The sequence below is a fragment of the Tympanuchus pallidicinctus genome, unplaced genomic scaffold (genome assembly GCF_026119805.1).
Source record: "Tympanuchus pallidicinctus isolate F22 unplaced genomic scaffold, pur_lepc_1.0 scaffold1, whole genome shotgun sequence".
Lineage (NCBI taxonomy): Eukaryota > Metazoa > Chordata > Aves > Galliformes > Phasianidae > Tympanuchus > Tympanuchus pallidicinctus.
The window spans coordinates 46,523,497-46,540,731 of NW_026294618.1; the positions used below are offsets into that span (position 1 = coordinate 46,523,497).

The following is a 17,235-nucleotide window of genomic DNA, read 5'->3' on the forward strand; positions in this document are numbered from 1 at the left end:
CTTTTTTCAGACAAGAGTTGACTGCAGAAAGATGAATGTTGTGGGGTCTGTTCTCAATTTTTCAAGACTGGGTTTCACGAAAGTTTTCTATTGTTTGAAGTGCATCTTAGTAGAGAAATAATATTCTTCTACATGCACTTGTAAAAATACAAAAGCCAAAGCAATCCTGTGGTAACCTCAACAATTGCCAGTAGGGAAGAAGAGGTATTATGGAAGTATTTAGTGTCTTTTTTTCTTTTCACATGGCTAGAAGCAGAGGACAGTGAAAATAATGTGAACTGGTCTCTATAAAGCACCAGGAAGGGTTCTGCAAGCTCTTCATGGCCCCTTGATCAATTATCTGGGGATTAGAGGTAAATGGAGTCATGTGGTTTACAGCAAAAATAAGTTTGACATCTCCACATATATCCCCTTCTGTTCATTAAACTGATTTCAAGAAATCATAGCTATGTGAGAGAATGGAAAATTTATGGGGCATATCTGTATGTCTTTATGGGAAAATAATTTTTCCAGTATATTTGTTAAATAAAAATATTATTTTCTCTGCGGAAAAAAAAATGTTTCTCTTTGTTTAGAATATTTTTCCTATTAGTACAGTATTATGTTCATCAGCTCTTTGTTCAAACCATAAAACTTTGTTTCCTTTTCCTTATACCCACTTAGGTATGTTATCTACATTGCTATTTTTAAGCCTTCTGGAGATTATGCGCTGAAATATACTGAGCTTTTCTTGCCTAAACATTTTTAGTGAACAGATCAGAATATTTTCATTAGGTTTCAAATACTGAGCCATGTCCGCACTGTGTTCACATACAGAAGCTCTGCTGCAAGATATAGACAGTAAGATTTGACATGTTTAGTCTAGGCAAAGGAAGCTGATTGGTTGCATGATGTTACTTACAGTGTAAGTATGTCTAGATTGTGAGAAGCTGTGTATCAGTACACATTTCCTTTCTGGCTTTGCACAGGGATATGGAAGATATAGAGAAACAGCTGTTGGTTTTTGTTTTTTTTTAGTATTAGATACTTGTGTATCCTTGTCCTCTTTGGAGATTGCTGAGCCTTTAGAAAAATGGAGAAGTGTGACCTGAAGCCTTTACAAGACTAACGTAATCAGTGGCATTTATACAAATCTTTCACTGCAATTGACAGTTGTGTATGTTTTCTTTATGTCAGGTCACCATTGCTTTGTTGGACAGTCAGCCATGGAAAGGTAAACTCTCATCACTCTAGTTCAAAAAGATTTTGAGAAGTACCTGTGTTTCTTGGCTGACTGTGTACAGTGTGCCATCCAGATTCTAATACAGGATTAGTATGTGTGTGCAAAGAAACTGCAGAATTATGGAAAGTAAGATATGGTCATGGACATTAGCTCTTGTTTACATGATGCTTCTCTGCATCATTGTAGCAATGTGAAATCGAAAAGGTGGGTACAAGAGATCCCTGTGCTCAGAGCCAGGTCTTAGAGCAGCTTGTAAAGACAATCAGCATTGTCTTTACATAAATGTGGTGTGAGTGTACCTCCAGTGATGGGGTGAAGGGAAATGAAAATAATCTCATGTACTTCTTTACTTATTCTTTTCTGCACTGTTGCCTTTTAGAAGTCTTTTTTTTTTCTTTAAGTTTTGTTTCAATTTCTTGCTTCCATTCTTCTTCCCCTTCTTCTTTCTCTCATTCCTTAGCAAAGCTTATCATAGAATCACAGAGTCACAGAATTGTAGGGTTTGGAAGGACCTCCAGAGATCTTTGAGTCCAATGCCTCTGCAAGCAGGTCCCCTACAGCAGACTGCACATGTAGGTGTCCAGGTGAGTCTTGAAAATCTCCAGAGAAGGAAAATCCACAACAACCCTGGGCAGCCTGTTCCAGTGCTCTGTCACCATTACTGTGAAGAAGTTTCTTCGCATATTGGTTCAGAATTTCCTGTGCTGAAGTGTATGGCCATTTCCCTTTGTCCTGTCCCCACAGATTGCTGAAAAGAAGTTGGGCATGTCCCTTTGACTCCCACACTGAAGATGAATATAATCATTAATAAGATCACCTCTGAGCCTTCTTTTCTCAAGGCTGAATAGACCCAGTTCACTCAGCCTTTCCTCATAGGGGAGATGCTCAAGGCGCTTTATCATCTTTGTGGCCCTCCACTGGACTCTCTCCAGAAGATCCCTGTCTTTTTGTACTGGGGAGTCCAGAACTGGATACAATACTCCAGGTGAGGCCTGACCAGGACAGAGTAGAGGGGGGATCACCTACTTGATCTGCTGACCACACTTCTTTTAATGCACCCCTTTTAATGCCATTGGCCGTCCTGGCTGCCAGAGCACACTGCTGGGTCATGGCCTACCTGTCATCCACCAGGACCCCCAGGTCTTTCTCTGCAGAGCATCTCACCAGAAGGTTATGGCCCCTCATCTTTTCCAACAGAATCTGAAGCAAGTGGAGCAAAAAGCAAACATATCCTTGATGTCTGAAATTAGCACCTTAGGCCATGGGCCAGAAGTATCTGTGTTAAAAGCCAGGAAGAAATAATTCAAGCCTTCAGATGGCAACACACCCTGAAGAATCTGCCTAGGTTTTCCTAGGAAGTGCAATGACGAAGAGCAAGAACATGACATCAGTCCAGCTAGCTCTAGTGGCTGATTGGAGTCCTTAATGCCTGCTGGCATAAGAGAGGATACTGTTCTTGGCTTTGGGTCATTAGTTCAAAATAAAGAGCAGCAATCACAGTACCATGTGTGTCTATGGCAGAGGCACACCAGTTTTATCTCATCTGGGTATACCGAACCACAAAATGTCATTATATGATATCCATTAACAAAATTATCTTTAGTCTTCTATTTAAAATGGAGTCACCCTACAAAGTGTTTCTGGCAAATGCCTCTGATTCTATTCTTAGTCTGCCTCTTTCTGTTTTCTGAAAATGTTCATGTTCTGCATCTCTAGCCACAGGAAAATATTCTACAATTGGCTTCTCTCAACTTCTGTTCAGAACTTGATTTTTTTTCATGCAAATTTGTTTCAAGGCTGCAGTCTAAATTAAGCTGAACTTAGTTCAGTGCATTCTGAGCAGAGTCATTGGGAATTCAGCTCATTGGTAGCTGTGTGAATGTTTGAAGGTGGAATCTGGTTCTTAGATTTGTAAGTGATTTTTGAGATTATCTAAAAACTCAGTGTGTATGTTATATACATTATTATGACTGAGGGAAGCCAAGGGAATGGAGTGGATTACCTCATTTCTTAAATCTTCAAAGATTAAAGTTGATTCTGAAATATTGTATGTCTGAAATGTATCAAATTCTTCTGTTACCTACATATTTTCCAGTGATTAATTTTTTTTCTTAGTATTTGAAAGTATATATTGTCTGGAAAATAGATTTTTGTACCAGGTCATTACAAGCGTATTTATTGGGTCTCTGAAAATCTTACTTCTGATCATATACACTTTTGTCTAACTTTAATCCTTTTTGTCTGGCTACTCTGTTATAATTCAGAAGGATAACTTTAAGCTATTAAGTCAGACTCAGCTAATAGAGGCCAGATTTTATTTTCTGTTCTTTCTTTGTTGACTCCAGGAGAACTGTGTGGCAGGAGGCCTGTGTGATCCAGTGCTGGATGTATCCATATGGTCCTCAGCACTCAACCTGTTTTCTAAACAAGTTCAACCTTGAAACAAAGCACTTCAAAGAATTTAAAAACTAACATCAGTTTTTCTCCTGATAATAACTAATGAAGATGAGTGATTAATTTAACTTCATACTTGCCTGGTTTGCTACTCTAATAAACAGCAAAACAATTAATTTCATGAGAATTCAGATTTCATCCTCAATGAAACTGAACATAACTGCAGTAGCCATGAGATAAGGAGTATGTGAATCCATACAGACAAGACCATAGCCTCCCTACTTTAATTCACATTAACAAAAGTATGAAGGAAACAATGTAAATCAACCAGGTGTAGTAATGGAATTATGCAGCTAATTTCCATAGATGTGATCATTCACATCTCCAAGAGGCAGAAAAAAAGCAGGGGGAGATGCTGTTGTCAGGCATATATCCATGCTCTGTACAAGAATGCCTGCACCAAATACTAGAATTATTGTGGGAACCCTCTATATACTGACAGACAAATATCTCTTTGGCCTTGGTGCTGAGAAAGCTGTATGTTTCTCAACTGTTCTCAGGTGATTTCTGACTTATTTTGCTGTAAGGTGACTTCAAACCTCTTCAGCTCATTGTCAAAAGCTCATTGGCTCACTCAGGGTTTTCTGATATGTGGCCTTATCTATCTGGACTATAGATATCCCCCAGTCACAGAAAGAAAAGCACTGTGGGGTCTCTAAGGAGTATAGCCATGAGGAATGGTCTATCACCACCACCTGGCTGGCTGGTAGCCTGCTGTGTCTGCTTGTGAGAGACCCTAAGGAAAGACATTGGTCCAGCAGGGTTTCTGTGACTCATCACAGAGGTGACAGTCTACATCCACCTTCCCTCTCTAGAAACATCTTTAACAAGTGTGCAGGCAGCAGTATATTTATATCTGTGTGCATAGCATATGGGCAGTAAGGTTGGCACCTGTGGCATGTGTCTATCCTACTATGTATGAATTGTGTCACATTCAGTTATTTGACAGGAAAGAACCCAGTACAGATGTACTGTAAGACAGATAGTATGCTCCACCCCAAAAGTTGGGCATTGCCACCTTAGCAGAGGCCACTTACTTTTCTTCATGTATCTATTGTAGGCAATGAACTGTGGCATGACCATATGACTCAGTGAAGACAGAAGCTCCCAAACCACAATGGTTTCACTGGTTTCACTCCTGCCTGACCATGGAACAATAGAGTGGAAGAATGCCCCTGCTCTGACCCCACAGCTGAATCCTTTTGAATTCTGTTCTCAAGTTGGCTGTAGGGGAATAACCTTGAAGGTACACACCTCACTTAAATGCCTGTCTCCTGTGACAGTGTAAAAGTTCTTCCAGCAGATGGCATTGCCAACTGAAAAAGCTGCAATTAAGAGCATTACTTCGGTTCAAGTGCTTAATGAAAAATCCTATGTTAAAGTCAGAACAAGTCTTTTTGCTGAAGAGGTCTAAAAGGACCTGCAGCTGCTCTTTCCCTCTACACTTCACTCCAAGCTCTCTGTCCCACCAACAGAGATGTGTTTACTAAACGAGCTGTGATTCATCCCTCCTACATTGCATCAGCCTCTTCATTTTTGCTGTCCCTATGGGAAGCAGATCTGAAGTACTAAAACCAGATTATGTGGTAACAAGCCATGCTTGTTGCTGTGAGGACAGAAAAACAATTACAAAAATTATGTTATTCTGAGGTCTTTGTACTTCAGAGAATCAAAATGGAGGAAGAAATATATGCAAGAATGGGGTACACTGCAGTCAAACAGAAGTCCATGTCAAGTAAGGAAGTCTTGAACCATGCATACTCCTGCCTCCTGATGAAAGTCATTCATCTCTGTGTTTCAGAGCCTACTCTCTGATTCTTCCCTAGAAAGGAAAACACAAGTCTTCTACAGAATTACAGTTTCTCAGATGTGAATTCTCCCATGATTGTCACCTTCATGATGTCCTATATGCATATGCCTCTGGTAAGCTCTCTTTGGAAGAAATGTGAATGAAACTTCCATTCCAAGGAAAGCAAGGAATGGATTTATTATTGATGACAAGGATTTTATCCATATTCCAAGATTTATCTCCTATTTCTTTCTTATATCAAGTTCTAATTGGTTCTAACACAAATGTTAAGGAAGCTGATGTTCAGTTGCTAGCTCAAATTTGCCAGAGCTTTCTAGCAGTTTCTTCCATATGAATAGCTGGTTTTCTAGTAGTCAGAACTTATTCAGAAATGACTTGCTTCCCTGAAAAAGAAGATCAAATGCTCTCTTTATGGGAACAGAAGGGGTTGTTCCTCTGTGTATTCTAAAGACCAGATGAGTCTGTTAAACACTTGTTTTCTGCCTTATGAAAGATATGTAGCAATTTCTCAACCCAAAATGTAAAATGCATCTTGCTTTTCAGCTGAGTGGAAAACTACCTCTTCGTCCAAAAAAGCAGCTGTTTACACTAAGCTAATAATAATTTTCTCATGGTTAATTCACAGCCCTGCATTCCACATGTCATTCAAAAGTGACATTCTTTCAGATTTGCTCAGTATTCACTCTAGAAAATACTTAAATTTCCCAGAACTCCCCTTTTACTGGGATGTAGATTTATGCAGATGCTTCTAGACCATGAGGTTTAAGTGTGCTTAGAATGGAGATGCTTTTGGGGTGAAGCAATCCAGAAAAATAAACAAACAAGCAACAACAACAGCAATAACAACAAAAAAATGGTCTAACTCCTTGCATTCCTTTTTTTTTTTTTTAATCCCCTTTAGCTGGGGATTGCTGCATATGTTCAGGAGTGGGCACTTTTTTTCCAGAGTTCAAAAAAAGTTGAAATGTCTCCTGATGTACCAGAAAACAGGTAGTTCCCTTAGGAGCAAAGCCAAGCATCTGCCTACAAAGTTGTCATACTTTGGCCAAAGATCCGTTAATACCCAAATCCACTTTAAGTGGAGCACAGTCACTTCTTTCCTTTCCAAAAGCAAAAGATTCAAAGATTTGATTCCAATTGTCTCTGATGTATGCACATAGCAATCTTGAACAAACATATGGCTACAGCCCACATCACCTGTACCATTTCTTTTATACTTGCTCATGGCTGCAAGCCATTTTAGAAATTTACAGATAGCGCAGACCCAAGACTTTCCCTTGTAGATTGTGCCTGAAGTTCAGATCTGTGCAGAGAGACAGAATTGGTGCAAATTTAAATTTTTTAGTTCTGTGTTGAATCCACAGATCTGAAATAGTCAAACAGTAAGTTGCCCAAGTTAGGAATTCAGTTTCCTTTTTTCATTCATAACCTTCTCACTTGATTTCATGCATTGATTTCTGAACCTACCGGCATAATTAAGACAGACAGGTACATGTGGGAAGCTTTGAAAGGGATATGGTCTCAGCTCTTACACTGCTTTCCTGTTAGAAAAATGACTCCTTAGGTATCAAAATTCAGACAGCTAAAGAATCTAAGTTGGCAAACTGTAAAGAGTGGAAAAGTGGCATATCCCCACTATCCCAATTAGATAGAATGGTTAATTTGTTCAAGCTTTAAAAAGTGGGAAAGAATTAATGGAGTGAAAAGGTACAGAAGATATTTTAGTATATTAATAGAAGTAGCATATAAAGAGAAAGCATTAGGACAGAGACATGGGAGAATAGCATGAAATCTAAGCTATTTGACAATCAAAACAGCAAGATATGGTGTCATAATGTGAAGACAGCCACATTCTTCTGCATTCCCATATATTAAAAAAAAAAAAAAAAAGAGAGAGAGAGAATATAGAAGCCATTGCACCAGTTTTCTCTTGCTGTTTTTCCCTGCTGCTTTTCACACCAGCAGTAGTGGGCTTCGTGTAACCAAATGGCCTACAGCTGTCAGAGGGCTTTACTGCTCAACCTACATTCAACTATAGTCTATAAGTGTTGTAAGGAAGTCTGCATGGTTCTTTAAGCACTGGCTGTGATCTGTGGCATATTTTCAGAGCTTATAAGAAAATATGTGCTATTTTCGTAGAATTAGAAAGGTACCAGTTGTCAGGTTTTATGAAGAAATCAAGAAGTGCTGGTGAGGCAGATAATAGAATTAATTCATCTGTGGTCAGGTAATTCGCCCTGAGCAGCCAATTAGTAACTTCCAAGAAAACAAAGCTCGGTCTTTTTCCTCTAGTATGTAAAATGGTATGGCATTAAAACTTCTTCTGCAATTATGAACACATTAAATCCAAAACATCTCTGTAGTGTCATACTGAGAACCAGATCCCACCAGCAGAGCCTCCTTCAGAGCTGTGCTTTGTTTTGATGTTCCGGTTCCTTTCTACCTACTAAAACTGATTTTCATTTTAAACCTAATAAATGTAATGTCTTAAAATGCCATAATAAGGTACCCCAATACTTGTAAGCTTGTACAACGCACAGCCACAGTGCTACTTCTCCACCTGCTGCTCTGCTAAGTATTAGTGCTACTAATGATTTACATGGTGCTACCAGGATGTGTGACACTTCACAAACATGTGGGGCTGGTTCAGTCATAAAGCCAGAATAACTTCCTTCATTTCACAAACTGAGGTAATAGGCCTCCGGGGGAGGTCTGTCCACCTGGAGGGAACGTGTGGGTCTGTGTGCAGACAAAGTTCCCGCTAGTAAAGCTTTACAGAGACAAAAACTGTTACAAGAATTTTCCTAGGGCAGGAAGACTATTCTTTCTGTCTTTCTTAATTGGGCACTGAAAATACAGCTTACAACTCTTTCACTTGAAGAAACAAGTCCAGTTGTTATAAAAATAAAACCCATTGGCAGCACTGAGGAGCTCAACATCCATTCTGCCCGTGGCTTTTGGGTTAATAAAGTGAAGATGAATTTGAGCTTGATAAAACTAATGACAGAAATTTAAGACACAATGAACTTTCATAGAAACAGCTAGAAAAAGAATGGTTTGCAAAAAATGATGTAACATAAAACAAGATCCTCTCAATATTTACTGACAAATCCTGCAGTGAACATGCACACACACATGCTGCATTCAAGAACAGTATCACACATTTGGTATAACAGTATAACTAGTTGGACTACAGCTATTTCCTCCCAAAAAGTATGCAAGATTCACTCAGCTGCAAAAGAAGGGATAGAATTTAAAACATTAAAGAGAAACTTCTTGAAACTTTGAATAAGTTGATTTTTTTTTTTGAGCTGATTTTTTCACTTCAGTAAAGCATACTTCAAAATAAAAGGATATTTCAAATTAACAAAATCACTTTTTTTTTTTTTTTTAACTTCTCTCTGTTTTCACCATGGCATTATTTTTATCCCATTGGGAAGGTACAAAAATTTAATGTGAATAAATGCAAAAACACCCATTAAATTGGAATTTTGGTTTCTTTAATAGAGAACCATTTTTCTGAATACTTCCAGTTAATGCTTTGCAGCTAATGTGGAGACAGAAGTGCTAATTCAATGAGCAGGAGATAACTGCCCTGAGAGAACAATGTACAGAGGTGAATAGGAAGCTAACAGCAGCATGGTCTTGCAGCTCTGCAATTCCTATGCCTTTCCATCTCCAGACCCCTAGTTCTTCAAGGCTGTCCCTCAGCCTAACCCATGGCACAAGCATTCCCCTCCTTCCAGCCAGTGGCCTCTTCTCCTTAACCCACATCTCTAGTATTTACTGAAAATGTATTTGCTCAGAGGGGAGGATTAATCCTTTCTCACAGAGAGCTTCCTTCCCTTTTTAGATGTAGCTTTTTCCTGAAATCATATATCTTATTAAAGAGAAGTAAAAGAATGCTAAAAGTAGTCTCAGGTGAATCACAGAATCATAGAATTGTAGGAGTTGGAGAATAGTAGGGGACCTTGAGATCATCAAATTCAACCTGGTTCTGCAGAGTAAGTTGCAGAGAAAAGCATCCAGGTGGGTCTTGAATATCTTCAGGGAAGGAGTCTCTACAACCTCTCTGGGCATCCTGTGCCAGTGCTCTGTCACCCTCACAGTGAAGTTTTTCCTCATACTTGTGTGGAATTTCCTGTGTTCCAATTTGTGCCCATTGGTCCTTGTTCTGGCACTGGGCTCCATTGAAAAGAGCCTGGCTCCATTCACCTGACTAATGCTCTTTAGGTATTTATAAGCATTGATAAAATCCCCCCTCAGTCATCTCTTCTCCAGGCTGAACAGCTCCAGGTCTCTCAGCTATTCCTTACAAGAGAGACTCCAGGCCCTTTATCATCTTTGTGTCCCTCCCCTGGACTCTCTCCAGAAGTTCGCTGACTTTTTAAAATTGAGGAGTCCAGAACTGGACACAGTGCTCCAGATGTGGCCTGACCAGGGCAGAGGAGAGAGGAAGGATCACTTCCCTTGACATGCTGGCCGTGCTCTTTTTAATGCACCTCAGTGAAGTTGTGGGGTCCTTGGCTGCTGTCTTTCCACTATGTGGATATTATCTGCTCCCAGTCATCAGGATCCTTTGTACTGCTGGTGGTTCTCAGACAAAGCTTCTGCTTTTTACTGTAAGAAATTCTGTATAAGAAGTGATGAGAGGTACATTTTTGCTGGTAATGTTGTTCAGCTGGCCATCTGTCTGATTACATGTGACTGTGATTCTGTTTTGCTGTGATTAGTGATTAAAGTGATTGCAGATGTGACTTGAGCAGTATAAGCATATCACTTTCAGTGCATGTAGAAGCAAATCCAGAGCTTACACTATTCTCTTTCATCCTAGCACCGGTCCAGACATGAAGAATTCTAGTTTCAATGTCCAATAATCATTGCCTCCAACTATAAGCATCTACTAAATCGCACATTATCTATGTAGGGACAGACATTATTTCTCATAGTTTGTGTAGAGGACTTTTATCTTGAGTTTGAAAAATAGGGCAGTTCTTCAAATTGGAGAAAAAAGAAAGAAGAACTTATTCTGTGTCATGCTTTCTAAAACTTTGAAACTACCTCATCCTACTCCTCTTGTCTGGTAAGAGGTTGTGAAAAAACAGCCTGGTTTTTTTTTTGTTGTTGTTTTTGTTTTGTTTTGTTTTTCCCTAGAAGTTTGAATATTGATATTAATATAAATTGTAAAATGAAAGTATCTAATTCTGGTGTTTGCACTGGGCAAATAGGTAGATATTATATTAAAGAATAAAAACAGTATACACATATATAAACCTGAAGGCAAATTAATCTGACTTGGTTCTAGTTGCGTTTCAAAAAGCATATTTGACAGTTTGTCTTGCAGAATTTAAGAAAGTTATGAGAGAAAGTCCTTAGGGAGTTTTAAGTTTGCTGAAAATTGGAAAAAGTAGTTCATCTGTACAATGAACAACTGCTTATATCTTTTAAGTGACCTGGAGGGGGGCGAAAATCAAAACTGTGATATTTGCTAATTGTATGAATTTATTCTGCATGGTTAAAAACAAACTGCTGATAAAAGAACTATATATATTTCACTCAACCAGAAAGCAAAATGACAGGTGCAGGCCAAATGGTATTCAGGGTGAAATTCAGTCCTCTCTTCGTACATGAACAGATGTATTGCTCCAATTTATAGGAGGGAGAGGAGGTTCTTTTATTATCTATATACCCAGCGTGAGATTAAGAAGCAACGGTTCAAATGTTGGTCCGACCAGTTTATTACAAATCTTAATCAGGGAAATGGGGATGGGGAGGATGAACACTATTATGATTAGGGTAATGGGGAAGGGAAAGAGGGTGATAGAAAAGATAGAAGAGAAGGAGCAAGGGGTCTTTATGGGTAGCAAGAGGGACATAGTCACCACCATGGATCCAGCGAGGTTCATAGTTCCGTCTTTGATCTTCAGTAGTGGTGGGGTGTCGGGCATTGTTGTTGTATTGACGACGACCATGGAGATGATGGCCCTTTTTCAATGCTTCGAAGTGGTTGAATCAGCTGTCTTTGGAGTGACAGCTCAAATCCAAAGTGGTCGAGTCAGCTCTCCTTTGAGTGACAGATCAAACCCAAGGTGGTTGAGTCAGTTCTTGTTGCAGTGGCAGCTTCTCGCTGTGGGATCTCAGCAGGAACCTCCTTTGTTCTTATCTTTCTGGCCTTGCCAGCAGATAAGAGGAAGCAGGGAGGCACCAACTTGTATCTTGCCTTCGCAGGATACAATGGTATCATCCCCCAGCCTTCCATCCTAAGCTGGAGCAGTTTAGTCACAGTCCAGATCTTCCGCCAGTGAACACTCCTGAGCACTCTCATCTGCTCTTCTACAGAGCAAGCAGCTCTGTATGGAGGAAGGGAGGAAGGGGCTTTCAAATGTTCCCAAAGCGATATCCATTGTCACACAGTTAGCACCCATCACTTGCCTCCTTGACAAGTCACTCAGAGTCTTATCACAAGAAAACCCTCAGGAAGCAAGCTTTGAGCCAAAAAACAAAGAAGGGTTCTCACAACAGATAAACTCTGAGCTGAAAACGTTGCTTAGAACTTGCGCTAAATTAAACCTTGCTAAAATATCAGCTCTGTGTTTCAAGCATGACAAAAATAGAAAAAAAGCCATTCAAATTCTAGAAAGTGTTACAACAAAATAGAAAATAAAGCATTATGGCACTGTAGAAAACTGACCTGGCTGCACCTCCAGTGTAAGCCTGGTAAACCCCAGCTTCATCCCCTCATGTCAAAACTGGTACTTGAATCCTGGAGAATGGCAGAGGTAGCAATATGGGTTAAAAAGGTATACAGCCCAGCAGACAAGGAACTCGCTAAACTTCCTGGTATAAGGGGTCAATATACCATTGTTTTCTACTTGGTACAAAGGCACAGATTCTTCCTGTTTCCTAGACCATCTGAAGGGCTATGTGCCAGTGAGTGTTAGCAGGCTTAACAACATCGCTACATTTTGTTTCGATCCCTCATTTTCTTTTGAAGATTGTAGCTATCATGCTGTGACATTTACTGTATCCATTTATTATAACTCCAACAACAATCAGAACAATTGCAGCCCTGTGTCATTACAATTGCAATTATACATACAGCAATTAAAACAAACAAACAAAAAAACCCCACAGTTATCAATAAACTATTTCTTCAACCAAGACCAATCAGGTAACCATGAGGTCAGCTTATCTCAGATTTCCTCAAAACTCCATGCAGTGTCATCAAGGGATATTTCATGGTCTAGCTTTTGCTAGCTTTTTACATGTTGTGCAAGTAAATGGTGCACAAATGGATAAATGGGAAGAAACCAAACAATCTTTTCAGCAATCCAAGTCCGTACTTATAAAAACTAGTTATTCCTTAGTTTTATGTTCTCTTTCAGGAGCCAACCACAATGGGAGCTTTAGTGGCTAGATGAAAAGAACCACCACCATGGATCAAGAGAATCCAACCAGAAAAAAAAAAAAAAAAAAAAAAAAAAAAACCATACAATTTTCAGAGAAAGAAGTCTCTATTCCCTTTTGAAGAAGGATATGTTTTTTGTATGTTAAGGGAAAGTAATATATGTGATAGCTTACTTAGATGGCCAAGTATGTCACTAAACTGTGAAAAGCAAATGCCATACTAGCACCTTTAGCTATGTCTTAAAGAAGTTACCTGTTCATCATGGAGCTCACCAGAATCTGTCATCATTTTATATACTCCATTTTATACTGTTACTGTTTTCCTTCTTTTAAACATAACATGAGAATGGATATTGTCTATTTGCAGTCACAGAAATATTGTAGCAAGAGTAACAACCCAAAATGCCCTGTGCTACTTCATCACTTAGCTTTTGAGGACCATCTCTCAAACCATAAAACAGAAGACTTTGGAAGGTTACAGCCACTGCCACATCACCTGGTGAATTTTCTTGAAATAGTCTCTATGAAAATCTAGTTGGGCTGTGAGTGCACACCCTGGGGTTTGTGGTTAACCTACGTGCTGTGATAATGCCCACTAAGAAACAGTGCAGTGTAGATAACAGCATTCAGATTCTCTTCAGAATGAATTCATCACAATGGCACAAAAATAGCTTGGAAGGTTCCCAGTTCATGTGAGAGCAGAAAAATTTGAACCAAAAATCCTGGGTAAATGATTGTGGCAGAAAGATGACAGTGAACACAACTGAAAGTGGTTTTCTCACATTTTGTTAATACTGATGCCTCATAAAAAAGGTTCCCTGAGAAGAATATGAAACTTAAGCCACTGCTAGTTATAAAGGACAAATATAAGCTATTATCTTGGAGAAAAGGACGTTTCAGTGCTGTTCTGTTGCTGATCTCCACTGTGGTGAGTTTGCACTTGACTGTTACACAGTGCAGTGAGTTCATGCACTTCTATGCTTCCTGTAAGGAACTGCTTCAAAATTGCTAATGGAAAGTGAAAGCTCTGTGAAAGTCTTTAAAAGCTGTGGGCTTTAGGGAACTACTTTTCTTCTTTTCTTTTACTGGCTGCGCTGCCCTCAAAACACAGCGAGGCCACTGGAGCCTTCAGCAGAAAATGGAAAAACTGCGCACAGCAATGAATTTTTGTATCCGCTACCAAAAAACTCTGGGTTACAGCATCGTGTCCCTGCTGACAATTGCCAGCGAGCAAATCTTTTCCTTGGTGGCCTTCCGATGTCCCTGCAACTCTTGGAATACTCTGTATGGCTGTGTCTTCCTTCTAGTGCCAGCCATCCTTCTCTTTCTGCTTGGCTACCTGGTGAATGCCAGGACTTGGCTCCTGCTTACAGGCAGCTGCCCTCAGGAGAAGAAACACTGCTGTGGCTCTTGGAGAAAAGGTTGCTTCTACCTGAAAGTGCTGGCACCAGTGACAGCCAGCATCTTGGTGGCCCCCCTCACCTGGATTTCAGTGGCCCTGCTCAGTGCAAGCTTCTATGAGTGTGCAGCCAGCGGGAGCAGCTTCATCAGGAACCAGATGTGCAGGGATATGGACAAGCCTGAAGCATGCTGGGAGCTGCTGGAGAAAATACCCTGTGATGAGAATGTTGTCAGACAACTGAATATGCTGAATAAGAATTTAACTTCTAAAGGTGGACTTGTCAGCTTTCGAGCACAGTCTCAGGTAAGACCTCTATGCTCTGCTCTTCCTCCAAGGATTCCTGCCTTGCCTGCTTCACACACACTGGTAGCTGCTAGCAAAAGCACATGGTTAGCAAAAAATTCTTAGGTCAAAAAACTAACATAGAAAGGCAAAAAGTGGCTAGTTTGTGCTAGCTTCTCTTTTTGGTGTTTGCATAGTAATCTCTTGTCACTGGCAATGGCAAAGCATTTCTCAGTGCTGGGCAGTAGACCAGCCTAGATATCAGCACTTCCACTGCAGCTTTTCTTCTTGTTCAGATTATGCCTGGCGCAAGCTTTTGTCTGTTACCCTTCCAAAGATCTGAGACTTATGTAAGTATGCATTAGCTGAGAGGAAGCTGAAGTCATTAGCATAGGGGAAGCCAACACCTCACTGCAAAAGGGTGAGCCAACAGGTGAAACAAAGAAGGACAACTTGTTTGACCATGAACCTAAAAGCTTGACTCTATTATTAATTTCACACTTATAGTGTAGGTGAACAGTTAGAATATATGTGCATCTTGTTACAGTTTCCTTCTTGTGCTGAAGGCAAACTGCGTAATAAAAAAAATAGCTCTTTTGAGTAGGTTTTTTCCATTTGGAGTGAAACGAAACCAAAGTGCAGCACTCCAGTTTTGTTTCTGTGCTTGTTCCCCTTGACTCCAGAAGAAAGTTAATTTATTATCAGTTCTTCAGGGAAACATTAATACTGATTAATGTAGTTAAGTTTGCAGGAGATAATAATTACGCACACAAAGTGTTTAAATTTGTTAGATATTTAGCATGTGGCTTCTTCAAGAAAAAGCTGAAAAAGTGCAGATTCTATAACATTGAATTCTGACAGAGTAAGAAAGGAGCAAAATTGAGGAAGATTGACTGTTATTGATTTTTCAGTGAAATCGGAAAGAAACAGACTGGTCAAACACAAATGGAAGACATATGAGATCATATACTTCATTTCTTGTATCTGACCTACTTTCAGCAAAATTAGGAGCCAAAAAGTGGTGTGGATGACAACATTCTATACAAAATAGGAAAGATTTCTTATTTGATAGCCAAATCCTTGTTCTGCCTACAAAGTATTGCTTCCATGTCTGATTCAGTGTTTTGTTCTATACTCTCGCACAGGGCCATGTGAAAACACTAGTAACACATTTATTTATTTTTCAAGATTCTAGGATGGTTGCTGATAGTTGCTGTCATTACTGTGGCACTCATTTCAACATGTATCAGCCGATGTTGCTCCCCAGTTAGCTATTTTCAGCTAAAGTTCTGGAAAATTTATTTGGAAAAGGAACGAGAGCACTTCGAAACCAAGGCCAAAGAACATGCAGCTCAGCTGGCTGAAAGAAACATAAATTGCTTTTTTGAAGCCACCAACCCACCGCCATTTCAGACTCCCAGCAATGAAGACTGGAAGATGATTTCACTCCCATATGCATTCAGTAAGAATGATCAGTATTACAGCATGATACACAAATACATTAATGCAGACAGAGGCAAAATCAGTACACTCAGTGAAGGAGGTCAAATTTCCTGTGTTTTAGGGTTTGTAGACGAAGCACATATAAATGAGCAAGGATTTTAGTAAAAAAAAAAAAAAAAAGTTTGTAACACTGGTAATCTTTTAACCTTACTGATCTAAAAGAAGCTTTATTCAGTGCTCTTACTGAAATCAATGAGAATTGTATGTTAAAGGCTGATACTGTAAACCCTGGGAGACTTTTTAAAAATAAACTTCATAATTTTGCTTAAATACATTTAAATAAGCATATGGTTCATAATGGGATTATTTCTTTTTTATGTCAGTGATCATTAAGAAAAAGTCATATGTGAAACAGTAAGCATCCACAGCAAAGATGTCAGCCAGTACTATGTGATTACATATAATATGTAATAACATTTAACTGACTGGTATCATTTTAACTGAATAAACATTTATCTGCTTGGTATCATTTCACCTTCATGTACTCAAAAGGTATCCCAAACCTTGCAACAACTGTGTTTCCCAGGGTAGTTTGGAGTTGGATCAGTTGGACAGTAACAAGTGTTCAATTTGTTATTTGTACCTCCAGGAAGCACAATTATGCTTAAAATGTTTCAGTTCACCTCTCCTATTAAAGAACTCAATTGTTCACTGACATCTAGGAGGCAATAAATCTGCTCTGGAGTATTGTAAATTGGAAGGTAACAATGGCCTTGAAATTAGCAGCAAGACTCGGTGGAGCCAGGCTTTGCCATAGAGACACAGTAAAATTGTTCAGGGTAAACTGAAAGCATCTGGAGAAAGGTTATGCCTTTTTTCTACCCCTAATGAGAAAGTCCAGTGAAAATGCTGTCTGGAATTGTGTTCATCCTCTCAGTTTTACCAGTTGGGCTTTTGCCATTTTCTACTCCCAAACACATCTGTAGGATAATGCCACTGCCCTCTTTTGTGCACAAAATTGCATCATCACTTTGTTGATCACTTCCCTCCTCTTCAGCAGCAACCTTCAGAACTTCCCCACATCTAAAAGAGAGATGTCTAAAAGCTGTTGCCATGAGATTGTACCTGTCTGTCAATCAAAGGAAAATCTGACACTGACATCTCTGAGCTCACTTGAGCACTTGACACTCGCACAAGGCACTCCAGCTCAGCTGG

At 39.5% G+C, this 17,235-nt stretch overlaps 1 protein-coding gene across 1 annotated transcript; it reads left to right on the forward strand.

Moving 5' to 3' along the window:
- The first annotated feature begins 13,924 nt into the window (after positions 1–13,924).
- On the forward strand, positions 13,925–16,735 carry CALHM6 (calcium homeostasis modulator family member 6). Its single transcript, XM_052685544.1, has 2 exons — positions 13,925–14,598; positions 15,766–16,735. Exons 1-2 carry the CDS (start codon positions 14,032–14,034, stop codon positions 16,180–16,182), a joined length of 984 nt encoding a protein of 327 aa, XP_052541504.1. The 5' UTR covers positions 13,925–14,031; the 3' UTR covers positions 16,183–16,735.
- Positions 16,736–17,235: the final 500 nt, after the last annotated feature.

Excerpts from the sequence above, each read along its gene's own strand:
- CALHM6 (XM_052685544.1), top strand. The coding sequence starts at position 14,032 with ATGGAAAAACTGCGCACAGCAATGAATTTTTGTATCCGCTACCAAAAA. Across the intron at positions 14,599-15,765 it reads GCTTTCGAGCACAGTCTCAG|ATTCTAGGATGGTTGCTGAT; the intron begins GTAAGACCTCTA and ends TTATTTTTCAAG.